The sequence below is a fragment of the Pelodiscus sinensis genome, chromosome 3, assembly GCF_049634645.1.
Source record: "Pelodiscus sinensis isolate JC-2024 chromosome 3, ASM4963464v1, whole genome shotgun sequence".
In the NCBI taxonomy this organism is placed as follows: domain Eukaryota; kingdom Metazoa; phylum Chordata; order Testudines; family Trionychidae; genus Pelodiscus; species Pelodiscus sinensis.
This window is the reverse complement of record NC_134713.1, coordinates 140,231,083-140,259,048: the sequence shown is the minus strand read 5'-3', so window position 1 is coordinate 140,259,048 and position 27,966 is coordinate 140,231,083. Positions and strand designations below refer to the sequence as shown.

Sequence of the window (27,966 nt, the reverse complement as noted above, 5' to 3'; positions counted from 1 at the left end):
TGTGGCGGACACAGCTTGTCCCTGTCTCGAATCATTCATCGCTTTGGTCAGAGGAGGAAACTGAGGCGCAGGGCCATATCCAGCTAGGATGAGAATTGTGGATTTCCAGGCTGCCAGCCCTATGGTCAGATTACTAGACCCCCTGATTGCAGGTCTACAGCAAATCTCAGCTCAAACAGATTGAGCCAGGCAACCTCATGTGAACAGGGACATGCGGGACAGACACAGCAAATCTCTTGGGTCATGGGACACGTCATGAACGATAATTATATGTATGCGCATGCCGTGCCTGCCAGGCATCTAGAACCCATACAGCAAAACAGACTGTGCATACAGCAGTCAGTTTTCCAGTCACTCAAGTGCAGCCGCCTCTGATGTGGGATCCAGCGCCTGATTCACAGCTGCAGTGCACAGTGGTGGCTGCACTTCAGTGCCTGGGACTAGCAAGCCTAAGACGTCTGCTCTTGTGCAACGTGGGGAGCGTGTGCACAGCTGGCAGCGGTGCACAGGCAGAGAGCGGTCCTCACCTGGTCCAGTGAGCTTCGAAGAAGGCGGAGTAATACACGATGGTTGGCAGCAGAGCGGAGAAGCACCACAGCAGCAGGGTGGGGAAGAACTGGGTGATGATGGGGTTCTGGGAAGGCAAAGCACACACTGTTCATTGCAACCCATGCAAATCCGGAGGTGGGCATGTTCAGCAGGGCAGGGGGCAAAGCTAGTGCATCGCCAATGGCAGAGCTGTGCCAAGGCAGAGCTGAGTGTGACTCTGCCCCTCTGGGGGCTGTAACAACAGGGGCGCTTTCCTCTACTTGGGAATCCTGGATGGAAGCCTGCAGCACCTCTGCCTTATCCCCTGGTGAGAGAGGAGAGTCTGGGAGTTGTATAGTGCAGGGAATGATGCACCAGCTCAGGTCAGGCCTGGGGATCATTTATCTCCATGTAGGGATTAGCCAGGGTGCAGCTACTCCGATTGTCGGGCTGGGGTGGCCTAATGCAGTCAGTGTGTCCCCTGCAATTCCCCTTTGCTCTCATAACATTTGGCTTTCCCACTTGGCCTCTTGGCATGCCAGCACAGCGTTTTCGTGCTCTCCATTATGGTAGGAGAGCCAGGATTTCCTCCTGCTTGCCACGCGTGGCTGGCTGTGGGCTGGTGTGCCCCGGCGGTCCCTGGGGAGAGTGGGGATTGCCCACTGGCCCAGGTTCTGACGAGAGAGATATTCTCAAGGCCTCTTGTAGAGACCCAGGTGGAATGCTGGGCACTCACGTCTTCCCTGAGAACGCAGTTTGCAGCCCCTCAGAGGCTCTGGCTCCAACAACACGTGCTCCCTGTTCTACTCCACCAGGCTCTGTGCGATGGGGAGTCTGGCACCTTTCTGCCCTCTCAGTGCCCACACAGCAGTCACGTAGACAAGGACTCCCCAGCAGGAGCACTTGAACCCACAGGGCCAAGCCCATATGGACACGTGAGGTGGAGGGACCTAGTGCCCATTCATGACCTTCCCCACCCCCACCAACCAGGGGCATTCCATGCTGTGCCACAGGATGGGATGGGACTGGAGCGTCCCCCCGGCCTTACGTTCAGATACTCCACGGGCTTGGTGACGTTGAACTTATCCATGGTGGTGATGATGATGGCAGGGGTGGTGAGGAAGAAGAGGAGGATGAAGAGGACGACGTTGATAACCAGGCAGCGGATCCACCAGATGAAACCCCGGATGGAGAGGTGCTCCCTGCAGGGGGAGGGGAGAGACGGGGTGTGGAAGCCGGTGAGGAGGGGATCACGGGGGGAGGGGGGGAGCAGAAGGGCAGAGCCCAGTGCCCGAGACACTGGGTCTGTGCTGGGTAGGGCTATGAGGCAGGGTGAACAGAACCCAGGACGTTAAATCTTCATGTGCGTGTACCCCTGCGAGAGGCTCCCGCATCCATTGCTCCTCACACGGGGTTGGGCCGTTGGCCCAGAATCAGCCAAACCCCTCTGGCCAGCTGTGTGGACCTGTCAGTGGGACTACTCCGTCTCCTGAGCCCCCCAGCTGTCCCAGGCACTGCTGGGCTAGGTCCATGATACTTTCCCTTTCCCAGCCTGCCCCTGCGGCTCCCCAGAGCTGCTTGGCAGGAGGGGCGGCCTGCTCACCAGTAAATGTTCTGTGGGTCAGGGGCGTAGGTGACGGTCCAGTTGGAGATGTGGAGGGACTCGCTGCAGGAGGAGGCCTTGGGCTCCCCGCGGCACGCACAGCCCTGGCACTTGCACACGTTGAAGTCTTTGAGGATTCTGGAGGGAGAGGCAGAGAGAGTGAGGCGGCCTCAGAGGGCGAGATCAGGGCGGCTGAGCCCCAGGGAATCAGGAGGGGGTGCCTGAGCACTGAGCCTCCGCTGAGCTAGGGGACCTGAAGAAGTTTTCTAGTTGCTCAGACACCTGCCTGGGAATGACAGGGACTCTCCCTCCCCAGCCCCGTGTGCTTACATGGCTGTAATGGTCTCATTGTGGAACGTGACGAAGGCCATCCCCAGAGGCTTCTCGTTCACCTTCTCCTTCTCCCGCTTGTAGTCATCCTTGAGCTTCTCCTCCAGCTTGGTGTAATACTCAATGGCCTCCACCTGGACACACGGACGCAGGGCTGAGCCGAGAGCCATCCACCCCCTCATGGCCCCGAGGGCCTGGGGATACAGCTCCTTCGCCTGCCCCACAGCCTGTGGCAGGCGGCTCCACCGGGAAATCTGGACCAGCTTCGTGATGCATCAGCTCCACCTGGCATTAGGGTGGGACGCATCCAAGCTAACAAGGCAATGAGTGGGGACGTGGTGGTGGAGGTTTAGAGGGGGCCAGCAGGGTGGGCGGTGGCATGGGGCCACAGGGTGGGGACAACACGTTTCCTCTCCTTGACTAGGCCCTGAGATGCAAAGGGCAGACAAGGGGACAGCAGCAAGCTGGTGTGCCAGGATTTGGGCCAACCCCTTGTCCACGTGGTGGCTGGCGGGAGCTAGCAGCAGGGGCCATCTCCCAGGATTCACCCATGCTGCTGCCTAGGGCCCTTCAGTCCCTCCTCCCCACTCCCGCACCTTCTCACAGCCCTTGATGACGCAGCAGCAGAGGTGGCCACAGGGTTTGGGGTTGATCATCGTCGGGGTGTTCTCCTTGGTCTTCAGGTTGGTGAAATAGAGTTTCCCACGTTCCGCTTTTTTCCTGCAAGGGACAAGGCGGGAGGGGAAGCAGAGGCTCAGACAGGCTCAGCAGTGACCACAGGGAGAGTGCGGGAGAACACAGGGGTGGTAGAAGCACCGTGGGGCACAGACACGGGTGCAGAATGGGGAGCTCTCTCCGCCTATGTGAATCTCCCATATGGATTTTTGGAAAATAAGCTTCCTGGTTGGTTGAAGCAGAGGCTGCACTGGTGTGACCATAGCAAGTGACGGCCCTCTGTGCGGGTCCTTCCCGGCCTCAAGCGGGAGAGTAAAATCCATTATCATCTGGGGGGTTCAGACATTGCACTGGTGGGGATCATATGTGCGGATGGGTGACCCCAGAGCATCCCAGGTAATTCAACTCTGCCCTACCCCACTCTGCCCTGCACCCACACAGTTGCTAATGTCTCCTCAAAGCCCTGGGCTCCCCACACACAGCTCTGCCAGTGCCCCTCCCCCTGCCCTGCAGCCGCCTGCTATCCCAGCCCTGGGCTCCCCACACACAGCTCTGCCAGTGCCCCTCCCCCTGCCCTGCAGCCGCCTGCTATCCCAGCCCTGGGCTCCCCACACACAGCTCTGCCAGTGCCCCTCCCTGAAGCCCCCCGCTATCCCAGCCCTGGGCTTCCCACACCCAGTCCCCCATTCCATTGCTGTTCAGTGGTGCAGACATGGCCTAGATAAGTCTACCCCAAGACCATCACATGCATTCTTTTGGCGACCTGTAACCTTCCGGTTGCTGAGTCCCAGCCCCTCACCCCAGCTGCATCCCTTGCCCCCCTGTGCAACATTCCTAGCCTAGACCTGTTGGGAGCCCCCAGCTTTACCTCTCTGCATCAAGGAACATCAGCCTGGCCACGTTGTAGCAGGGGCGGGCCTCCAGCACAGTGCAGTTGGAATAAGCCTCTCTGTGGACAGCAAACACCCCCAGGCTCATTAGTGATGAGGTGAAAAGCACCAGTGCCAGGGGGGTCTCTGCGCACCCCACACTCGGTTCTCAGGCCATCAGGGAATTCAGCTAACGCTGTGCCTGGAGGGCGAGGGTGGGAGAGTGAGTGTCCATGCATGCTGCCCTTCTGAGGGTGGCTGAGGAGGAGAGGGCCTGCTTGGGCAGCAGAGCCCTTGGGCTCTCCAGTCCTTTACCCAAGGAGAGCCAGGGTCTCAGTAGGGGGCTCCCAAAAAGAGGTGGGGGGGAATCCTCTGTACTGCTGGAGAGGGTCTGGGTGTAGCTTGGCCACTGCCCCAGAATCCATCATCCCCCCACATTCCTGGGTTTGGTTGTGCCCAGGGATCTCCAGAGGGTGCAGAAAGGTTTGGCATTCCCTCTCCTCCACAGGCTGGGACTAGGGCTGCCTTCTACAGCGGCCACACCTGAGCACCAGAACCACTCAGTTCGGCAATGCCACCCCGGTGCCTCATGGGAGTTTCAGTTTTGGTGCCTGATGCCCCCATTCTTCTCTATCAACCAGGTTCCCCTGCTGGACTACGTCCCTCCTAGTGGACTGGGGCAGCCTTGTGCTACAACAGTGGAACCCCTGGGGGACGCAGTCCAGTCCATAGAACAGACGGCAGGCTCGAGGCACCAGAACTACAGCCCCTACGAACAACTACGGCGACAATATTTTTTTAATGAAATGTTGGCAGTTTTCATTTGTTTGCCAAAAAGTTTCCCACCAAGGAGAAAAGCAGCTCACGCAGGGACCCAGCATGCGCAGACTCACTCAAAATGCTTCTTGATTTTTTCCGACTCGGCATATTTGGAGATGCCATTAATGAAGAGCGTTCGCTTCACCTGCAAGAGACAAAGGGGCCGGGGAGAGGAGGGCAGCATGGGAACCCCAGCGTGGGCAGCACAGGACAGCTGGCCGTGGTCATGGAGTGAAGCCAGGCCAGGCTGCGCCCACAGTTACCAGGCAGTCTCCTATCCCGCACTGGCTGGCATGTCAGTAACCCGACACAGCCAACATTTGCTCCAGCCCAGATTCTGTCCTGGTGAGGCTGTTACACCGCGGCTGCCTGTGCAGAGACAGGGCAGGAGCATTAACCACAGGCGGCGAGGTGGCTTAGTGCAGTGGGGGGAGACCCAGAACATATCTAGCAGGGGCAGGGCCTAGTGGGACAGGGCAGGAGACTGCACGCTCGCTGCTGCAGCTCAATTCACCCAGTGAGGGTCCTGGGGTCGCAGAGCCTGTCTCACTTGTGTCAGGGGTGAGGTGTGGGCAAGAATCCTGCCTGGGGCGTGACTCAGAGAAAGGGGGCCTGGAAGAGCAGAGTGCCCTGGTGGGAGACCAGGCCATCCTTACCAGGTCATCCTCCTTGTAGCGCATCTTGGAGGTGTGCCGGCGCATGCTGTATACCGTCAGCAGCAAGTACAGGAAGGCAAAGGACGTGTGCAGCCACAGCAGGTTATTCCTGTCACCAGAGGGACGCCATTTAGCCGAGGCCACCCTGCCTGTGCAGTGAACCCTCTCCCACCTCGCGCCGGGCTACTCAGCCAAAGCGGGAGTCCCCTCTCCCCGAGGGCCACGCCCCCAGCCACAGGCACTGCACCTGGGGACAGTCCAATGGTTGGCAGGATGCGCCCACGCAGCGAGGCTGCTGCCCAGTGCAGGGTAGGGATGTTAAATATTGGTTAATTGACTAGATGAGTAACCTCATGAATTCTTCTCGGTTACTCGACTATTCTGTGGTCCCCAGGGGCAGAGGACAGGGTATCAGAGGCAGCAGTGTAGGCGGGAGCTGGTCCACGATGGGAGCCAGTTTAAAAAACAACTCCCCTTGTGCGTCAGCTGCCCAGTGCTGCTGACTCTGAGAAAGAGGCAGCAGCGTGGGGTGGCAGCAGCCCCTCTCTAAGGGGGTCTGAGCTCCTGGACCCAGCACGAACTGGGACTGAGCCAGGCTGCCTGTCCACCTGGCTCCTAACATACTTTAAATGCAGAGCTGCAGCAGGGGTAGGTTCTGGACCCGGCGAGAGCCAGAACTGAGCCAGGCTGCTGACCAGTCTGCCAAAAAATGTACTGGCAAGGGTGGGGGGGAGGGAAATGCATGTAGTCTACAGCATTAACCCAAAGCTTTTGCTTATTGGTTAATCGACTATTATATCCCTAGTACAGGGCTCAATTGTGGCCCCCCAGAGGCTGCGCCCAGGTTTCTGCTCTGGAGACAGCTTCTGGGAGCTGGCTCTGCAGGGTGAATGAGCTGGGACAGCAGCAGTAGGGGACAGAGGAGGCAGCAAAAGAGCCACCTGGGCCTTCCTGGGATAGCACCCCCCGCCCATGGCTCCACCTGAGAGACTCCAAGGGCCCCACTCCACCCCTCCTCGACGTACCCAGAATTCAGGTTAGCAATTGTCGTTCGCCCGAAGCTGTAAGCGTTGTTCTCTGGGGAGAGAGTGACAGACACACACCTTTCCATCAGTCCAGAGGGTGGTGGTTTGGGGCGGCGCAGGGCATGGAGTCACCTCGGTGATGCCTCTGAAACCAGAGTCACCCCCCAGGCCCCATGGAACACTAACGGGTCACGGGGTTAAGTCTGTGAGCTCCAGTTTTCCTGCCTGAGTGGCAAGGGGGTGATGGTTCAGCAGGCCACAGTGGGGCTAGGGGGAGGGAGCAGGGACATCCCCTAAGCATGCTAGAACCCCAGTCTCCACTAGAGAAAAGACACCCACTCCCTCCCACAACAGCACCCCTTCTGCCTGCCACTGCATGAAGCCTTCACCTGGAAAGCCCACAGCCTAACTGGCCCCCTACAAGGGCTGGTGCTGAGCTGCTGTGAGCAGGGCCGGCTGAGTCCCTTCCGCAGGCAGGAACGCAAGAGAGCCAGCGAGAACCCACTCCCCACTCACCTAGCAGATCCCCTGAGAAGTTCACGGGCAGCACGATGCCCACCGAGAGCACGCCCACGGCCACCAGCAGCCCTATGATGTGCCGCTGGAAGGAGAGATAATGGACTGCGTCGGCCCCGCACTTATCCCGGATCTCATCGTCCCTGGCAAGGACACAAAGGTGGTGAGGTGTCACCTAATACAGGCCTGGGCCAGATCCCAGTAGCCCTTTGGTCCCCACTGCCGGGGCGTCTACATGTGTCATGTGGGCACGGCAAGCGCCCGGAGCACCAGCCCCTAACACCGGAGCGAAATGCCCCTTCCCTCAGAGGAGCTGCAGAAAGCCCACGAGCGGCCTGCGAGGGACCTCAGCGCCTTGCACCAGCCCACATGGAAATCCACCAGCCAACATCCATCTGCTGCTGCTGAAGCCTGGTGCTCCCAGCCCTGCAGCATGGGGAAGGGAGGCTCACTGGGTGCCCATGCAATCCATTGTCTCCGTAACCACTCGTGCAAGGGGGCTGATGGCGCTGACCCCAGGACTGGCAGAGCGAAGGATGGAAAGTGCTCAAAGGTGTCCTCTTGCAAAGGCCCTGGCAGGTTCTCCTGATCTTCACTGACCCTGACCCCTGCTCAGAGCACCATGTTCAGCAGGGGCCATACAGCAAGGAAGCAGGTGGCGGGGAGAGGGCTCGTGACTAGGCACTGGAATGGGATGGCGAGAGCTGGGCTGAATTCCCTGCTGTGCCGCAGGCTCACTGGGTGGCCCTGGACAAGTCACGTAGGCCCACCTATAGAGCCGCCAGGAGACACTGATGCGAGCTAGCGCCACTCCAGTGAGCGTGCTGCACGCAGCAGTGTGGCCGCAAGGGGCTAGCCGCTTGCCCTTGGGCAGCTGGCCCGTGCTGGCGTAGCCACACGGCTGTTGTAAGCACTCACTCCGGCAGGGCCCACGCAGCTGTGCAACCCACACCTGCACGCACGAGCCCTTAGTCTCCGTGTCCCAATGCCTCATCCATACAGTGGGGGTGGGGGGACCAGTCCTTCCTTTGTCTGCTGTTTCTAGCTGGACTGTAAGCTCAATGATCAGGGGCCAGCTCCTAAAACATGCTTGTCCAGCACCGAGCACAAGGAGGCTTTGATCCCAGCTGGGGCTACCAGGTGTTACAACCACCCAGATAAGCAGCTAGAACCACCACCTCAGATCTCCCACTGCCCGCTAGTTGCTGGGCCTGGCAGGGGTAAGCTCTAGAACCAAGCCCAAGGGCCACTTACTTTATCCTGAAGATGGCTGTCAGCCAGGAGCAGAAGCCCTGTGCAGAGAGACAATGGGGGGCTCCCGGTTACTGAGGGTTCTTTCTGCTAGTCTCCTTGGGGCCTAGCAAAGGGAGTCTACCCCTGTCGCTCCTCCCCAGGCAACATAAAGCTCCTCTTCCCTTTTCTCCCCAGGCCCACTTGTTCCCCTGCCACAAAAGGGACGCTGAGAGGGCACACATGGTCACAAATGCCCAGGTATACAGGACCACAGACAGGCCCATCGGTGGTAGGTCACAGGGCCGGCTTTAGCCCGATTCCCCCGAATCGGGCCCCGCGCCTAAAAGGGCCCCGCGCCCTAAACCCAGAAGTGTGCCAGGCGCGCTGGGTGCTCTGCGGGAGGGGACATTGGCTCCGGAGGAGGAGCGCGGCAGTGGGAGGGGGAGTCGGCCTGTGGGTTTGGCTGAAACTCTGGGGATTTAAAGGGTCTGTGAGTTGTTTCTTTGTGTGCGGGGTTTTTTTTTTTTTCTCAACCATAATTTGGTTTGAATTGGGCCCCGCACTTCCTAAAGCCGGCCCTGGGAGGTCACACCTCAGATGCCCCCTTGACTATGACATGTGCCAGGCTCAACACTACCACCAATGGCCTGGTCATCCTCTGTTGACCCAGGATGTCAAAAGCAGCCATCTTACCAGATGACAGGAGGACCTGTCTCCTGGGAACCATGCTCCTATTGGTCGACTGACCTGGACACTGCCGCCCCATTTCACCACAACCTCGGGGAAATCATCAGTGGGCTGCCTAGCTTGTAATGGGATTTAGCAGCTGGATGTGAACAGCAGGAGCCAGTACCATGTGACCGGCCACCTCTGCATGGTACCACATTTTGCTAACTGAACAGCTAATTACTGGGTGGAGAAGTGTGACTGGGAGCCTCGACCGCTGGGGCCCTTTCCCAGTTCTATGAGGGGGAATATTGTCTAGTGGTTAGAGAATGGGACTAGAAGCCAGGACTCCTGGGTTCTGTTCCCTCACCCATTTACCATATGGCTTTGGGCTCCCCTTTTCCATGCCTCAGTTTCCCTTTTGCAAAATTGGAATGATGACACTGCCCCGCTTCTGAGGGGGCTGGAAAACTTGGCTAGTGTGTGATGGGCTAGGAGCTACTCAGCTGGCAGGCACGGGATTATTTTTGCTGCTACTCACATTGTCCCTCTGGTCAAAGTCCACAGAACTGGAGACGGAGGTGAGGCGCTCGTAGCGGTCATGGTTGTCGGAGTGCAGAGCAGAGGCCACGCTGAAATTACAGGGGGGGGAGGGCAATCAAAGGGTTAATGAAGGAGAGGAGGGAGGCTGAGCTAGGAAGCAGAGGTTAGCCAGGAAATCAGAGGTTAATTCAGGTCAGCTTGCTCCAGGTGAGATGGAGAGAAGAGCCTCAGACAGCAGAGAGGACAGCAGTTAGTGAAGACCCCCTCCTCAGAGAGCACCGTTCAGTTGTCCAGGGGGGCCTGCTGCAGCGCACAGGGCCAGCCTCACAGTCCACCTGCTCTGCAGGCCTCCATAGGGGAGCACATGTGAGCAGCGTCCCTGCCCTTCCACCCTCCCTGCTAACCCCACCCTCCCAGGTTTGGCTGGAGACCCCCGCAGCAGCTCAGACAACACCAAGGAACATGGCGTTTCCATGAACATGCACAGGAGAGAGAGCGTACACGGTAGGCGCAGTGAAGAGGGGCCTGCACAGGCTACCACCGGAGGAGAGATGAAGGCTGTTTAGTTTAGAAAGGTGATGAATAAGAGAGGAGCCAGTCAAGAGACACACCATGACCAATGGTTGCACATAGCTGAGGTGGGAGCTCCCATTTCCCTTTTATAACACAATGCCCCGGTGCGCCCCATGAAACCAAGAGGCAAACTTTAAACTTATTAAGGGAAGAAATACCCAACACAATGTGAACTGTACCCTGTGGAACACTCTGCCACATGATATTACTGAGGCCAGGAGCTAAGCAAGGTTAAAGACAGTAAGAATGAGACATTTAAAGGAATAAATACAAATGACAGATACTAGCTAAGATAGAAGCGCAGGGGGCTTGTGCACAGAGGGACCATTCAAATTGGAACCCCTAAAGCTGGGAAACACAGAAGTAGGAGAGGTTATGCTATAACTATCCACTAGAGGGGTTCTTGGACCTTCTTCTAGAGCAGGGGTGAGCTATAATTTTCGCATCAGGTCCACTTAATGAATTTTGCTATGTGGTCACGGACTAGCTCCCCTTCCCCTGGAAGGGGCAGGATGTGGGGTGGAAGAGGAGGGGTTGGGGACTAGCCTCCTCCCAGAATCGTCTGCGGCTGGAGGCTTTGAATTAAAAACACAGCAAAAGGCTCCTTGCTCAGACGCTACCATATTGCCTAGGGTTGCCAGGTGTCTGGTATTGGATCAGACAGCCCAGTATTTGCAGCATGTGTCTGGAAAAAATGTCCGATATTTTCTGTTTTTCTCAGATGGAAAGCCACTTGGGACATTCTTCCCCCACCACGTCTGATTTTTTTTTTCTCAACAACTTTTGGTTGTTTTTGCTCAATCAATTTTTTCCTCACCGTATTCAACCAATTTTTTCCTCACTGTATTGCCTGGCAGCCATCCAGGGTTGCTGTGGCTATTTTAAAGGCTCACAGCCTCCGGCTCCTCCTAGGGTAGTGTTGTGACTAGGAGCCATTAGCTATTTCAATAGGTATGATTCTGGAAAAGATGGACCAATTCCTATGCCCCTCTGGACGAATGATCAGGTTGGTGGGAGAATGAATTAACATAATACTTTAAAAAACTCCAACCACATAGCAGAGCAAATAGACTAATGCAAAGTAATGTAAAATACTTCATTTCCAGGATTGCTCCGAAGGGCAGATTAAATTCAATGTTGATAAGTGCAAAGTAACACACGTTGAGAAAAAAATCCCAACTATACACACAAAGTGATGGGTTCTGTGTTACCTGTTACTCCCCAGAAAGAGATCTTGGAGTCAGTGTGGATAGTTCTCTGAAAACCACTACACAATACACAGCAGCAGTCAAGAAGACTACAGGGTGTTAGGAACTGTTAGGAAAGGGATAGTTAGTAAGGGTATATCTAGACTACATGGCTCTGGCGACAGAGCCATGTAGATTAGTTTACTAGACATACCCAAATGAAGAGGCGATTTAAATAACTGCCAATTCATTTAAATTAAAATAGCTGCCACGCTGTGACAATCAGCTGTTTGTCAGCTCAGTGCGCTAGTCTGGACGCTCTGCGGTTGACGTCAAACGCATCTGTCGACCGCCCCGTTATGCCTCGTGGGATGAGGTTTACCTCGTGGGCTGGCTCCATAGCTTTAGCTGGGCCCATACCGGCTAGGAAAACCTAGGCAAGGCTCTTTGTGTGTATGTGTGTGTGTACGTGTGCGTGCGAATTAGTAAGTACAGTCCTGCAAATCTGCTGATGCCTACTTTCTATCCACAGGTATCCACATCCACAGATATCAATGTAGATAGCCATGACGCATTTTTGCAGATGCAGATACCAATTTTGTATCCACGCAGAGCTCTATTAATAATAGCATTAGGTCAGACCAATGGTCCATCTAGCCAGTATCCGGTCTCTGAGAATGCTTCTGGCAGTTGGAGATTTAGGGACATCCAAAGCATGGGGTTGAGTCCCTTGCCATTTTGGCTAATAGCCATTCATGGACCTACACACCATGAACTTACCCATTTTTTAATACAGTTTTGGTCTTCACAACATCCCCTGGCAAGGAGTTCCACAGGCTGACTGTGTGCTGTGTGAAGAAATACTTCCTTTGGTTTGTTTTAAACCTGCTGTCTATTAAATTTCATATTCTTGTGTTATGTGAAGGGATAAATAATACTTCCTTATTTGCTTTTTCCACACCAGTTCTGATTTTATAGATCTCTACCATTTCCCCCCACCCACCCTCCCGCTCGCCAAGTAATTTCATTTCTAAGTCTTTTAAATCTCTCCTCCTACGGAAGCTGTTCCATACCCTTAATAGTTTTTGTTGCCCTCCTCGGGACCTTTTCCAGCTCTAATATATCTTTTTGTGCTGGGGTGACCAGAACTGCATGCAGTATTCAAGCTGTGGGCGTACCATGGATTTATAGAGCGGCATTATGATATTTTCTGTCTTATTATCTACCCCTTTCCTAACGGTTCCCAACATTGTTAGCTGCACACTGAGTGGATGCTTCCAGAAAACCATCCTCAATGATTCTATGATCTCCTGAGGAGGCAAAGGGTGAAGAGGGTGATTACCTGAAGTGGGAGTTTTAAACAGCAGGGCACTCAGAGGCCTAATGGGAGGCCTGAAGGCAGCTAAACAGGCTCCAGTAAGCAAAGACCTGCCTGAAGGAGCACACGTCGTCTGGGACTCAGTGTACGTTTGGCAATGGGGCCACAGCTCTGCACCTGAAGCCCCTAGCCGCTGCCTGTGGCAGATTCTGGGACAGCTTGCTACTGAAGCATCCAAGGCTGGCTCATGTATGGCATGGATAAGGCCTCTCTTTATGAGCAAGGCTCAAGATGGCTGCCCACAGATGGACCACAAGAATATGGAGCTGTGGGGCAAAAAGCAGTCAAAGTTACTGGGAGACAGAAGAGGAACAGTGGGAGAGTCCCATCTGTCTAAACCCTGAAAGGGGAAAGGAAGGATGAGGTGCAGGAAGCAGGAAAACCAGGCAGCAATAGGAACAGAGCAAATCATGGAGCCATTCAAACCTCCTACCAGGCCTGACAAAGCAGAGGATCAGATGGAGAACAGTTGAGGGGAAGTCAGAGGCCTAGCAAGGGAGCAAGAGGCAAATGCTCCTCATTAGTGACTCCACGGTAAGGACCTTGGCCACACTGTGACCCAGCTGCAGGAATCTGGAGGATTCATACTGCCTGCCAAGGGTCCTGAGGGGAGTCTGGAGAAGAGCCGGGCAGCTCCGGCGGAACTTGGCAGACATATCCCTCTGCACTGCCCTGAGGCACACAGGTATCCCACACTTCACTCTGAGCCCCTCAATTCCATGGGCTTTATGTCCCTAAGCAGAGGGGCCGCAAGCTCCTTGCTCTGGCTCCATAGCTGGGTGACTGTGCTCTGCTCTGGGCTCCTTGGTATCAGAAAGACAAACCAAGGGTGTGCAGAGAAGGGCAGCGAGAAGCAATTTAGAGGAAAGGAGGATTTCATCTGACCAGCTTGGCTCAGCAATGTGGGGGGAGGGGGAAGGGGGGAGAAGGAGACTGAGTGGGAAGAAGAGGAGAGGGTCTGGTGAGGGGGATATAACTAGGAGTAATGCGGCAACATTAACAAAATGATTATTCCAAATGACACTAGTGCGACCGTGGCCTGCCCTGGTGAATGGGCAGCCCCAGCAATGAGGACGTTGGACGTGAGGCTGGACACAAAGCTCTAGCAAAACCTGCTGTGGGGCTTGATCCTGCCTGGTCCCTCAAGACCTGGTCGAGAAGGGAACGGGCAGGCCTCCCCCGGCAATCTGTGTCCTCCAGGCTTTGATTTCTGTGCAGCTATGACTCACTGTAGGAGTCGATAATCCTGTGCGCAGAGAAACAAACGCACACAGGACCCACCAGGGGGAGCCAGCGGGCAACGTGTTGCCAGGCAGATGATGGGGGAAGGTTTGGGAGGTGTGATGTCGGTGGTGTGATGTAGGCAGCCGCGTGGGTGGGAACCCCGGCGGGGCTGCAAGCCTGAGATGGGGACTGGCTTCCTTCTCATGGCATTCAGCTAGTCTTCTCCTTCACTTCCGCTGATGCCAGCCAGTTGACTCACTGATTGAGGGAGGAGGGGCTCCCAGGGGCCAGACGGCCAAAAGCCCAAGCAGACAGACAGGTGTGCGCAGGGACAGACTGACAAACACACCACACCCTTTGGGAGAGGAGGGTGCCCGATCATGGCCAGCAAGGAGCAGTGTTACAGCAGGAACCTACCCAGACTCACTGTGGCTGGCATTGCTTCTCCGTAGGTCTTGTGTCCCCGCACAGAATTGGGGGAGGATGCTGCCAGCTAGGGATGTAAGCAACTAGTTGAGTAGTTGACTACCTGATAAACCTAGGCTCAATGGGGAGCTAAGGCAACAAGCGGGGGGGAGCAGGAGCCAGTGCTGGGGGGAGATAGTTTAAAAGCCAGTTCCCCCAGCACATCTCTGTGGGAGCGGTGGGGGAGGCAGAAGCACAGCGGGGGACTAGGCACGAGCCAGGACTCAGCTGTCCCAGCTCACGCTCATTCCTCCATTGCGCTTCTGCCTTTTAAATGTAGTAAGAGCCGGGTGGCTTTTACTACATTTAAAAGGCAGAGCCACAGTGGGGTTAGTTCCCGGGCCGGGAGCTAACCCCACTACAGCTCTGCAGTTTCCCCCCTTATCAAGTTGTCAATGGAAATTCCATCGATGACTCCATTAGCTGATTAAACACAATTTAACATCCTTCCTGCCAGCATGGAGGAGGATGGGTCTGGTGCAGGGTTTCCTCCTTCAGATCCATGACTTGGAGGGGAGTGAGACTTCGAAGTTCAACCAGCAGGTTTGGGACCCCCCCCCCCTCACCTGGAGATCACTCGCAGGCTGACAGCAGAGAGGCTCCTAGAGAAGCCTGTGCCTGCTGCTGGGGAGAATGAGGCAGGAAGAACTGGGAGAGGCAGGAGATGCTGCGGAGTCTCTCTGGCCGTGTTTGCACTAGGCCCTGGTAGAGCAGCGGCTGGTGTGAAAGGTCTGTCCCATCTCCACTGCCTGCCCCACGCTAACCCCAAGAGCAACCAGTACCTGCCCACATCTCTCCGGGCAGCACACACAGGCTGATCCGTGCCTCCCCACAGCCAGCACTGGGGCCAGGCAAGATGGGGCCCAACACCCACATTGTCAGCCAAAAGGCAGATGAGTTAGGCTGGGAGCAGCTCACCCCACAGCCTCACCAGTACACGGTTCAGACATAAGAAAAGCTGCAGGATTTGGGACGAGCACCAGCTGCCCTCTGGTGCACAGGCTCACGCTGCTATAGGCAGCCCTCCTGCTGTAGTCCTCACACCTGTAGCCCTACATTAGCCTGAGTCTCCCCAGCCGGACGAGGAACCCACACAGGAGGACGAGGCACTGGTGCTGCCCAAGTGAGACAGACTCACAGAACGAGGGCCGGACACATTCTCACGCCAAAGGCTTCAGACTGTGGCTCTGCACACAGGGCCAAGAGTACAGAGTGGGGGGAAATGGCAGGACTGCCCTCTGAAGCCTCACCGACCCTGCCCACATCACCTGTCACCTGGCCCCAGCGGTGAGCAGAGCAGCAACGGGAACTTGTGAATGGGGTCAGTTTCTGTTGCTTCCCTGCTTGTCCCTGGAGCTGAGCAAAACTTGCTTTGCCGCTGCAGACTGCCTCCCACCTTGGCCCGGAGCGACAGTGAGAGCCGACTACTCCCTCCTCAGGACAGACAGCCTCGCCACTTTCAGCAGCAAAAGAAAGACTCAGCGATTAGGCCTAAACCTCCAAGTGTAGGTGCTGAGAATGGGCGACGGGATAAATCACTTGATGGTTCGCTGTTCTGTTCACTCCCTCCTGGGCACCTGGCTCAGGGTACTGGGCTAGATAGATCTTTAGTCTGACCCAATATGGCCGCTCATAGACTGTGGCTCTGGGGCATTTTTAAGAAGAAACCCAAATGCAAAAGGACATCCCGGGAGGGAGGGGGACAAGTCAAACGTGTGGCTGTACAAGGGACTATTCAGTCTGGCCCATCCCGCATATCGGCCATCCCTGCGGGGGTCTACAGTGGGTAATGCCAAGCCAAGGTCCCAGGAGGTGCTGGCAACGGTTCTCTACTAGGAAGCTCATATCTGCACTGCTGGCTGAACTGGAGGGAGCGATTGGGAAAACAGGACAGTGCACCAGTGCATTATTCATAGCTGCCCTTGGTTTGGGTGGGGTCACTGAATTCTGGTTCCTCTAGGCCTTATACGATCAAAGCCTAATTCCAAACAGGGGGTGAGAGAAACCCCTTCCCCCAGCCACCCCAATAAAAGAGCAGTAATGAAAGGCAATCTGTATTCAGGAATCCCACAATCGCTGCTACCTCTTGATCCATAGACACACAGGGGAAGGGTGGAGAAAAAGATCTAGGGGTAAGTTGTGTGCAGGCACAGCCAGCCTTTGGAAACAGGTCTCAGTCCCAGCACACACATGAACTTGTGGTGAAGCAGGGGGAGTGTCCCAGCGCCATTCTTTGAGAGGGGCCACAACGAGCCCCATCCGCCCGCAGTGGTGATGTATAGCTGGCACGGAAACGAGGGGAAGGGTCTGCATTGATCAGGAGACACTAAATCCCAGCCCAGAGCCCCCAGCCATTTAGATTAGTCTGGAAGCAAGAGACACAACTCCAAAGGGAAAAAACAGGAGAGAAAGAGAGAAAAGGAAGGAAAAAAACCCTGAAAAAAACAACATACTATTCCCGCTCCTCTCGCTCCGTCTGCCAGCGCCGCTGCCTGGGGGCAGAGAAACAAAAAGGGAGGGTTACAACAGTGGGAACTTTGCAGCACATGCAGGGAGCCTCCTGGGTCCCAGCAGACACCCTTGCTAACCTGGGAGAAACCTGTCAACGATCTGATCAAAGAAAAATCAAGGGAAACCTTCCATGCAGCACTCAGTTTCAGGCTCCAAAGGGCATTTTTTGTCTGGAAACCTCTCTGATGGCACTGCTCCCTCAGTAACACACTCCTAGCAGGTCTGCCCCGCAGCTGAGGCTGTCACCCTTTAAAGGACCCTTAGTTTGGAGTGGGAGACCCTAAAATGATGAAACCTCTAGGATGATTCTTGGGTGTGCCCGGGAATTTGGGGTTTTGTAGAAAATTGCGCCATCACTTGAATGGTTGCTTCCCCAGACAAACAGAAGGAAACAAACATTGGCTTTCCCTCCCGAGCCAGTGCAAACAGTGTCCTCAAGGACAGATTAGCTCGTCTATCCTCAGAGATCTTCAGGGAATTAAATAAAGAAACACCCAGCAGGCCAGAACCCAATGATCCCCAAAAGTTTCAAGCTCTGTCCCAAATCTGGAACCTACTGTTTGCAAATGGCTCCTAAAATCTAGAACTCACAGTGCACAAGTGACTCCTAAATCTGGCAAAATGAGTCCTCCACTCCCTAGGCCAGTGGTTCCCAAACTTTTCAGCATCATGCACCCTTTTTGATTTTTGAAAAAACCCTCGCACGCACCCCCCAAATAGCAGCAAAACTTGGGGGAAGGGGGGGGGCTGGGTTGCCTCACATACCCCCCCCCCCCCAGTTTGGGAACCCATGCCCTAGGCATAGTGCAACGCAAGCACAAGGCCCCAGAACTCATTTCTAGCCAATGGCGTTGTGCAGCTCTTTACAAACGTGCCACGTAATCTGCCCTGACATTCCAGCTGGGCCTGCTACCCCCAACTAGGTGGGACACTACTGTGTTCACTACAACAGAAAGGGAAAACGCCAGCTGATCTTCAGGAACTGCCCTCGCTGGGAACGCCAGCACAACTCCAGACCAGACTGGGGCAGCTGCTGAAGAACTGAGTCTGCTCAGCTGAGAGAACTGGACGGCTGATCTGGTAGGGCTGCTCCCGGCTAAGCCAAGATCCCTGCCATGCTAAGTTAGAGGAGTCCCCTGGTTTAGCTCCCCTTCCCTGCTCTCTTTTGTTCCTTCCCTTGAGCTGTTCTTCCACATGGAGGCCTCTCCCTGCAGTGCCGGTGGCCATCTAGCACAAATTGACAGCGAGGGAAGTAGGCCCCGTGTTTTGTGTTAGCTAAGGGGCCAGTTTAGGACAAGCAGCTCCACTTTTCCTAGAGGCAAAGACCTGGGGCCAAATCCTGCTCCCACTGAAGACGATGGCACAACCCCACAGAGTCCCAGGGAAGCAGGATTGGAGCCTTGTTTCATTGTTTGGTGCATCCAGAATGGGGAGCATGAAAACTTCACCCCCCAGAACTCCCTGCCCTCTGGCAGGGGCCAATGAGTCAGCAGTGACCGGGGCGAGGACTAGTGTGCATGATGCAGCCAATACAGGGTTGCTTACTTAAAACACAAAACCAAACACCCCGGCCTGCCCTTGCTCCACCTCTTCTCCGAGACCCTGACCCACACTTGCTCCATCCCTCCTCCCTCCATTGCTTGCTCCTCCCCACCCTCACTCACTTTCACTGGCTGGGGCAAGAGATACAGGCTCTGGGGTGGGGACAGGGATGAGGCATTTGAGGCACAGGAGAGGGCTCTGGGCTGGAGCTGAGGGGTTTGGAGTACAGGAGGGGGCTTTAGGATGCGGAAAGTAGAGGGTGGGGCCAGGGATGAGAGGTTTGGGGTGCAGGAGGGTGCTCCAGAGTGGCAAGGAGTGGGGGTAAGGGCTCTAGAGTAGGGCCAGGGTTGAGGGGTTTGGAATGTGGGCGCAGGTTACAGACCCTGGGGGCGCTTACTGCAGTTCCCAGGAAGAGGCTCTAGCCCTCTGCAGCTCCCAATGGTTATGGCTCCCAGCCAACAGGAGCTGCGGAGCCAGCAGTCAGGGAAGGCCAGTGTGCGGAGCCTCATCATTCCTGGCTGTCCCAGCACGTAGAGCAGGGCTACTCAGCACGCAGCCCTCGGCCTGTGTGTTTGTGGCCCAGGGTGCGATTTGGATTTACGCCGGGCTCAACACGTGGCCTGCAGGTGGGATCCTTTGAACACAGCCTCCACTGGGAACATGCTCCACAATGGCAAGTCAAGATAATGGTCTTCTGTTGAGATGCGTTTTAGTAGTTAAATTCCTGGACTGTCATTGCTCATTGAAAGTGCTGTCATCTGGGTGGAAATCGGGTAAATACAGGCAGTCCCTGACTTACGCGGATCCGACTTATGTCGGATCCGCACTTACGAATGGGGCTTTTCTCGCCCCAGAGCTCGCGGGCGGCGGGACCGCCCAGAGCGCAGCGGTCCCACCACCACGTCCTCCAGGGTGAGAAAAGCTGCTCCAGGTCTCCCTGGTGTGCTGGGGGGGGGGGGGGGGAGGGAGAGCTCTCCAGCACAGCAGGGAGACCCGAGCAAAGCCGCACAGGCGGCGGGGTCCCCCGCCTCTGCGGCTTTGCTCCGGGGCAAAGGAGCAAAGCCGTACGGGCAGCGGGGTCCCGCCGCCTGTGCGGCTTTGCTCGGGTCTCCCTGCTGTGCTGGGGGGGGGGGGGGGGAGGCGCAGCTAGTGCGCCCCCCCCCCCCAGCAGACCAGGCTTTTGTTGCGGGACGCCTGGGGTAGAGCAGGTGGGGTGCTGCCGGGTTGGTCCTGCGGGGACCTACCCGGCAGTGCCCCAGCTGTTCTGTCCCAGGAGCCCAGATTCAGCCGCTGTTGAAACTGATCAGCGGCTGATTTCAGGAAGTCGGGGGCAGAGCAACTCAGCCTAGGGCTTCCTGTAGTCAGCCGCTGATCAGTTTCAGCAGCGGCTGAATCAGGAGCCAGTTCCGACTTACATACAAATTCAACTTAAGAACAAACCTATAGTCCCTATCTTGTACGTAACCCGGGGACTGCCTGTATTGCATTTTATTAATAACAGCAGGACTGACTTAAATGTGTAGTCTTGCCTTAATCTTTATATTCATGCCCGTCAGTGTGAAAGAAGCTATTTGCATATATATTTGCATGTACATGCAACCACACAAGTTTCGGCCCTCGGCATGTGCTGTGAGTATCACTGTGGCCCCCAGGGCTTCCAAAGTTGAGTAGCCCTGACCTAGGGGCTGTAGGGACATGGCAGCTACTTCCAGGAGCAGCACAGAGCCAAGGCAGGTCCCTGCAGTGGCACCAACTGGCCTTTTAACTGGCTGGTCAGTGGTGCTGACCAGAGTCACCAAGGTCCCTTTTCAAACAGGTGTTCCGGTCAGGAGAATGGAGGTTGTTAGTGTGAGAGAATTAGAGAGAAGCTGGAGACAGTGAGATGGAAAAAACACATCAAGCAAGGACATGAGCCAGGGACATGGTGCTGTTCTGGTTTGGTTAGAACTGCTTTAAGCAGGGTTTGTAATGAGTGTTTTTGAGGATTGTGAATGTTTTATTCCAATTTCTATCAATATTGATAGCATGGGCAGGGCCTGGGTTCAGATGTGAATTTACATAATGTGTAATGTAAAAGGCCAATAAGGAGGTGCAGGAAATATAATTCTGGTAAGGGGCAGTGTGGTAATGGATTACAAAACCGCCTGTTCCGCATGGAGCCTGCCCCTGCAGCAGGTTTCCTGCGGAGGGGAAGGGGGGGGGGAAGGTTTGTCTGTCTAATTGAGACTACAGGCCCCCTGGTGCAGGGACTGTGTCTCCATACCTGGGTTAGGTTTCTCATCCCAGCCCAAAGCTACTGTCACATGGGCAACCACATTTCATGTGAAAATCCAAAGTATTCCTTACGGAAGCAGCACCCCGGTATCCTTTGTCCCTGCTGCCTGCCCAGGGATGGGTAGGAGAACTGGGGGTACTGCTTTTCTGTTGGGAGGACCAGATGGACCCTGGCACAGTTCTCAAACTACTGGCCCCTTCAACTCCTCCCTCTAAAAAAATAGGAGATGCATCAATGCTGACCATGTCTCCACTTGCAAAGTTGAAGACTGATCTTCTGGCGTTTGATTTAATGAGTCTAGCAAAGACCCACTAAATCTGTGGTTCTCAACTGGTGGTCCATGGTGACTTTGGACAATGTTCCTGTGGACCACCGAAAAAGTCACACGGCATGAGCAAGCGCCGCCGTTAGGCTGTTTTACGCCGTGTTCACAAGCACGTGGCGTGTCATCCATAGCGTCACCTAGGACGCAACCGCGTTGTATTGCCAGTAACTTCCATCTGAGGCTCTGAGCGTCAGTGTAACTGCTGCCGTTGTGCTGAGCGGTTGCTGTGTCGTTCGTCTTGTGCTACATGCGCTGGAGGTGGTCCAAGAAAATTTTTTGATTGGCCTGGTGGTCCATGGACTGAAATGAATTGAGAACCACTGCACTAAATCGAATGTGGATGGTGCTCCTGGTCGACGCTGGTACTTCTGGCAGTCGCGAGGAATAAGAGAAGCCAACAGAAGCATTTGCTCCCGTTGACCTCCCATTGTGAAGACAACGCCAAGCTCGGCTTAAGGTATGTTGACTCCAGGTATGTTAAGCCAACCTTCTGGGTCTAGCATAGACGTGGCCTCAGCTTGGACAGATCGTTTGGGGTGTGGTTGGCAAGGCTGACGGAGAACACTGGACTGTAAAGGGTAAGGGCATGTGAGAGTTTCTTGGCTTTGGAGTGTAGTAACTCTTTCAGCTCCTTGCAATGACCATATAATTAGCTGTGTGTTCTCACCCTAGGTCTTACTGCTGACTAGGTGCCTCCGTCCAACTGAGATTTGGTTTCCCCACAAGGGATAAGCTACATTTCTCACATGACTAGCTCCCGCCTGCTTTTCCCCATCTCTCTGGGTCTCTAGTGTTATTTTTCTCTCCCCTCTGCAGTATTTACAGCACTGACTAAGTACAGAGGAGACAGACCAGCTCTGGCAATGTATCTATTCTAGTAAAAGTCCTTGTTCAGTGCTAGAAGAAAATGGCTCTGCCATTCTTTCCCTTGCTGCACCAGACTATGTTGAATGCCTACCACAGACAGCAAAGAAGCAACGGTCAATCTATCACAGGGGTAGCCGTGATACCTGCAAAAGCGACAAGGAGTCCTGTAGCACCTAATAGACGAACAGATGTATTGGAGCATAAGCTTTCATGGGCAAAGACCTGACGAAGTGGGTCTTTGCCCACGAAAGCTTATGCTCCAATACATCTGTTAGTCTATAAAGTGCTACAGAACTCCCTGTTGCTTTTAAAGGTCAATCTAGTAACTTGTGTAATGGAAAGTGAAACTGAAAATACATAGAACACCTTTGCCTCCATTGAGAAAGGAAGCGTGTTGGGGTAGGGAGCCTTTGTTGAGTCCAGGGCCACAGAAAATATCAGTCGGGGCCAGACAAGTGATAAGCAGGAAGAATGGAGGGGAGGCATCGAGGCTCAGGGCTTGCCCCCAGGGCCAGATTAACTCTTCTGGGGGTCTCAGGCTAGTAGATTTTGTGGGCCCACTCTGCTGAGGGCTAAAATGGAGGGGTTCTCAATGTGCGGGAGGGGACTGCTGGGAAGCGGCGGGGTGGGTGGGGTCTGGGCGGGAGGTAGGGTGCAGAAGGGGAATGGGAGGGTATGTGGGATCTGGGACACCTACCTGGTGCAGTTCAGATGTGGGCGGGACGGGACATAGCTGCCTTTGCCTGGCAAGGTCTGCAGGGGGCGCTCTGCTGCAGTGCACAGAGCTCTTTCCTCCCCCCTGCAAGGCAGAGTCTACAGACTCGGCCCATGGGCCGTAGGTTCGCCACCCCTGCTTTTACCAAAGGCCCAGAGAGCATGGAAGCCTCTCTCAAGAGCCTCTAGGGAGGAGCTGAGTAGCATCTGAACGCAAGATCATCTTGGCATTGGAAACAAGGAATGCTGAGGAATAAGGGGAATGGCGCAGCCCCCGAAACAACTCTGCTTCTCATTGCTTCCCTGTGGAGCTGGCTTCCCGCGAGCGAGGGAGGGTAGGTGTGAGCGCAGCCTCCCAGTCGTTACCATTATCCCACTCCTCCTCCACCTCAGGAAAGGTCATAGCCAGCCGGGATCTCCAGTCCCCCCCCTCCGCCTGGCGCACTGCTCTCTGCCATTGGAACTCTTCCACCGGGTTTCAGCCCACACGGCAGTGCCGTAGCCAAGCCACATCCCATTAGACTTCAGACTACGCTGCCCTCAGCAGTAAGGGGAAAAGCTTTCCCTTCGGCCACTACCACGGACCTCAATAACGTCACCTGGACCCCTGCACCTGACCCAATTCACTCACACGTCCTGCTCAGAGCCCTGCTTCTCAGCCAGCCCCACCTGGCTACATCTGCTTCCCCAATTACCGGGACCCGTCCCGCTAAGAACTCTACACCCGACAGCCCAGCATGCGGCTCCCACCTGTACGTAAGGTGAAATCAGTGAGCACAATCCCCTCTGCTGCATTGCTAGCCACGCAGTTACTGCGGCAGGCCTTGCCCTTTGTCCTCTCCCCTACCCCATCTTCTTCTGCCATCCCTTGCTGGGCCACTGCTGTTTTCACAAGGCAGGGAGCTGGCAAAGCATTGTGGGAATCTTAAGTCATACTTTGCAATCCTACTTCTGGAGCCACCGGGGTTTGTTGCCGCACAGGGATGAAATCAGAGTGACAAAGGGCTGGCAGGTTGGACTCCAGGGACTCTTTCTTCCTGGGAGTTATGGGGGGTAAGCCAATATAAGCACTACCTCTTCCCCACCCTAGTGCCATCTAGGCACACTGCACTGCACTCAGTTTTCTTCAAGCCCCCCACATCCTGACCTTACCTGTCAGCGTCAGTCACCAGGGCCAGGCGTCCATAGTCCCAGGCTACTTTACGCAAGATTGAAAAGACAAACAGCAGTGCCTGCAAAAAGAGCCAAGAAGAAACCATGAGACAAAGCCCCACTAGCTGGTGGATCTGCCCCCCACGCCCCGCCCCATCTGCCTGACACAGCGAGAATAACGGCAGGGCACAGAGGAAGCAGCTTGTCTGGCTCATGTGGTGTAAGGAATCAGGCCTTCTCGCCCAGGTGCAGCAGCAAGGCCTAGGAAGGGAGAAGAATCCAAGGCGCCATCACAGCTTAACCGGCCATGAGGGGTGGCCGCATTGCGGAGCGGCAGCCAAACGCACGTGTGAGTTTGCTGCCGGTTAGCCAAAGCTTCCCAGAGGCCTGCTCTTGTTGTGGGGAGGGAAAAGGCACGGCAGGAAGTGGGTGTGGCCACTGCTCTACCAGCAAAGCTCTGCAGGGTGGCAAGATTCCCGCTAAGCTGCACAGCAGCACGGCCCCACAGCTGCTTACTGAGCCCGGCCATGGAGCAGCCTGGGGGGGGGGGGGGCACTTCTCTCTCAGCTACAGCAGCAGCCCCCTGCTGAGGCCAGAGCGGTGAGTCTCTCCCAGACAGTATCCCTCCCCCAGACAGGCAGCTCCGTGCCCAGCTGCCCTGAGCCCCTGGGCAGGGCTCATTAAGCGGCTGCAAGGCCGTGCTGCCACGCAGGTGTGAGGGAACCTTGAAGGGTGGCCATCCCATTTGATGGGTAGGGGGATACAGGGAGCACAGTCCCTGCAAGCAAGGACCCAGGTGAGTGGGTCGTGCTGCGTGTGAATCCAGGAGAGGAAGGGTGTACTTCTGAACTCCTGGGACTCCCTGGGGGCTGCTGTTGTGTCCATGCTGGCTGCAGCCCTGCAGCTCCTGGCAAGGCATCAACAGGGCCCTTGTTTGGGCACCATGGCAGGCAGACCCAGAAAACGGGACTGAGAGATGCAGGACTGCCCACATCTGAGCTCTGGAGTGAGTCTGTAGCATTCTCCTACCAGAGCTCCTGCCCCCACTGCTATGCTGCTCCCAGAGCGGCTGGAACGGCCCTGCTTCTTCCTCGGAGAGAGCCCCACAGCTGGGCTTGGCATCATTCACCTGCCGCTGATCCTGTCCCAGTCTGGAAATGCCTCTGAGCAGAGGCCGTGAGGGGGCAAGCCCACCACAGGCAGTGTGTGCCCACAGCCTACATGGACGCTGGCCACACCAGAGAGGCGGAGCCGGCCCAGAGGCTCCAGATAAAGGAGCTCTGGATTGGTGGATGTCATTAGCCTTGAGCCTAGCCCTGAATGGAGGCTCCACAGGAATGGCTGCTGGGCGATGCCCAGGCAGAGCACAAGCACGTCGGGATCAGCTCCCCAGCCTGAGGGACACGTCTGTGTCCACACACACAGCTCGAGACTGTGTTTGTCTCACCCCTCACACTGGGGATCTGGTCCATGCCTAGGGCTCCTAGGCACTGTGGTCATACAAAGCAATGAACGTTATAGGTGACAACCTCGCCTGCTCTCCAGGGCACAAAGAGATGAACCTTCCCGCCTCCCGAGCCCTGATTTCACTAGTGGAGTTTAAGCCATCTGCTCTCAGACTATGCAGGAAGCAGCAGAAGAATCAGAGGGGAGCTCGGGGCTGGCAGGGCAGGAAGGCCCAACGGCCTTGGCGTTAGTTGTGTCTATTCCTATAGATAGCCCTAGTGCCCACCCCAAACTAGGGATGTAACAGAGTTGTTGATTAGCTGATTAAACAATAAGCAAAGCTTACGGGTTAATGGTACACACTGCTCACATTTAAATGCAGAGCCCCAGTTGGGGGGGGGGGGGGGAGAGAACTTCCCCTGCTGCGGCTTTGAATTTAAAATGTAGTAGGAGCCAGGCAGGCAGGCAGCCTGGCTCAGTCCTGGCTCGCGCTGGGTCCAGGACATCCCCCCGCTGCAGCTCTACATGTAGTAGGAGTTGGGCTGCCTGTCCACCTGGCTCTTACTACATTTAAACTGCAGAGCTGCAGCGGGGGTACGTCCTGGACCCAGCGCAAGCCACGACTGGGCGCTTTAACTTCCCTTATCGACTAATCGTGTAGTTGATAAACATTCTAATCGACTACACGATTAGAAACTACTCACCTCTTAGCATCCCTACCCTAAACCTCCACCTTCCAGCCCCAACCCTTCCCCATCCCTGTCTTCTTGCCTGTCCACTTCACGCCGCTCCTTAGTGAGACGTGAGTGAGGGCAGGAGGGACGTGGCATGAAGCCGGGCTGGAGAGGCCTGAGTCCGAGTCTGCTCCTCACAACCATCCCAGCCAGCCCTAGCTGGCCCCTTCATTGGCAGCCCTGCCAGAGAAGCCAAAGGACTGAGGGCCATGGTAAGTGACTTCCTGGCGCTGTTCCTTCTGGTGGGGCTGCCAGGAAAGCTCGCCCTGCCCATGCGGCGCACCGCCCTTTCAGCAGGGATTCATGGCATTTTTTTCTTGAAGCTATTGAAAACCCAGGTGCTCTGATGCCTGAGAGCCAGTGTGCTCCAGCTGGCCAGCCTACCACTGCCAGGGACAGAGCAGCCCCCGGGTGGCTAAAACGAGGCAGGAAGAGCAATACCGGGCTGCCAAACATGAGTGCTGCCATATGCTCTGTGGATGCTAATCCCTTGAGCTTCCGAACCGCACCACCTCTGGGAGGTCAGTAGCATTATCCCGTGCTCACTGAGGGGAAACCGAGGCACGGAGGGGTCAAGTGAGCTGCCCAAGGTCACAGAGGAGCCAGTAGCAAAGCTGAGAAAAGGAAAGAATTAGGGAATCCTAGCTCCCATGCCATCCCGTCACCCTCCATCCTGAGCTGACAACCAGGGCCAGTAGTCCTGACTCCCAGGCATCCCAGCTCCAATCCAGATGTATTCCCCTCCCACATCTGGGGACAGTCCTGACTGGTTATGTCCATACAACTGTGCCCCCCGCAGAAAACAGCAGCTCAGAATGGTGCAGGAGACGTACCAGAAAGCACATGAAGTCGAGGGCCAAGACAGTGGGCACTCCCCCAAAGGGCAAGCCCTGCAGCACAGTGCTGCGGATGCGGGCACTGTAGCAGTAATCCTTGGTGCCGTTGCTACAGGTGGAGGCCTTGCAGGTGGCCCCTGCCGAGCCCAGGGTGGCAAACAGGAACGGAAGCATCTCTACTGCCTCATCGTCTTACCTGGAGGAGGGAGAGAAGGCACAGTTAGAAACCCACCTGATCAACCAGTCAGCAACCTGGGTAACAGAGGAAGCAGCTGCTGGGGATCTCCCAGAGCCACCTCCCACAGCTGCCAGTCTCTTCTGAACAGCAGCCTCTTGCTTTGTGATCTCAAGGGGAGCTGGCTAATGAAGTTACCAGCTGGCTAGCGATCATCAGCGGGAAGCCCAGGGAGGTACAAAAGCTTGCAGAAGAGGACACGTACCTTGCTTCAGCCCTCTCTCAAAAAGTAGCATGTGACTGGACAACTAGCAAAAGTACCATAAATAATTAAGGGGAAGGGACGCAGACTGAAATAAGTGAGCAGAGATCTGACCAATGTGAACGAATTCAATCCGAGGGGCCTGATGCGATTCACCCCAGAGTACCAAAGGAAGGAGTGGAAGAAGTCACGGAGCCACTGGCAAGGATGTTTGCAAACTGGTGGATGAGAGGGGAGATCCCAGAAGACTGCAAAAGGACTAATGTAGTGTCCATCTTTAAAAAGGGGGGAAAAAGAGGCATAAGGGAACTATAGACCAATCAGCCTGACTTTGATACCAGGGAAGTTACTAGAGCAATGTTCAAAATTAGGGCTGTCAAGCAATTAAAAAAATGAACCATGGTTAATTGTTCTGTTAAACAACAACAAAATACTACTTATTTATATATTTTCTATATTTTCAAATGTATTGATGTTAATTACAACACAGAATACAAAGTGCACTGTGCTCACTTTTTGAGGATTTTGATTCCAAATATTTGTACTGTAGAACACAAAAGAAATAGAACCTAATGCAAGAAATGACTTGCAAGCTCTTTATCATGAACATTGACCTTCCAAACATAAAATTATGTCCAAAAAAAGCCCTGCATTCAAAAATAAAACAATGTAAGCGCTGAAGTTTTACAAATCCACTCAAGGTCTATTTCTTGTCCACTCAGGCAAGCTAGTTTGTTTACATTTGCAGGAAACAATGCTGCCTGATTCTTGTTTACAATGTCACCAGAAAGTAAAACAGCTGTTTGTTCACATGGCCCTACTGTAGCCAGAATCACA

General features: G+C 55.2%; 1 protein-coding gene across 4 annotated transcripts in view; it reads right to left on the bottom strand.

Moving 5' to 3' along the window:
- Positions 1 to 27,966, bottom strand: part of TMEM63B (transmembrane protein 63B) — a 99,623-nt gene that overhangs the window by 12,428 nt on the left and 59,229 nt on the right. For 3 of the 4 annotated variants that reach the window (XM_075925034.1, XM_075925035.1, XM_075925036.1), the window contains exons 2-16: positions 26,690 to 26,888; positions 23,677 to 23,756; positions 16,744 to 16,782; positions 9,462 to 9,552; positions 8,276 to 8,313; positions 7,022 to 7,164; positions 6,506 to 6,557; positions 5,481 to 5,589; positions 4,899 to 4,969; positions 4,005 to 4,085; positions 3,058 to 3,181; positions 2,462 to 2,595; positions 2,132 to 2,269; positions 1,577 to 1,730; positions 528 to 634 (exon numbers count right to left, since the gene is read on the bottom strand). In XM_075925034.1, the coding sequence (XP_075781149.1) occupies positions 528 to 634; positions 1,577 to 1,730; positions 2,132 to 2,269; positions 2,462 to 2,595; positions 3,058 to 3,181; positions 4,005 to 4,085; positions 4,899 to 4,969; positions 5,481 to 5,589; positions 6,506 to 6,557; positions 7,022 to 7,164; positions 8,276 to 8,313; positions 9,462 to 9,552; positions 16,744 to 16,782; positions 23,677 to 23,756; positions 26,690 to 26,866 (1,538 nt within the window). In that variant the 5' untranslated portion in view covers positions 26,867 to 26,888. The remainder of the gene's footprint in view (positions 1 to 527; positions 635 to 1,576; positions 1,731 to 2,131; positions 2,270 to 2,461; positions 2,596 to 3,057; positions 3,182 to 4,004; positions 4,086 to 4,898; positions 4,970 to 5,480; positions 5,590 to 6,505; positions 6,558 to 7,021; positions 7,165 to 8,275; positions 8,314 to 9,461; positions 9,553 to 16,743; positions 16,783 to 23,676; positions 23,757 to 26,689; positions 26,889 to 27,966) is intronic. The other variant, XM_075925037.1, reaches the window with a different exon arrangement.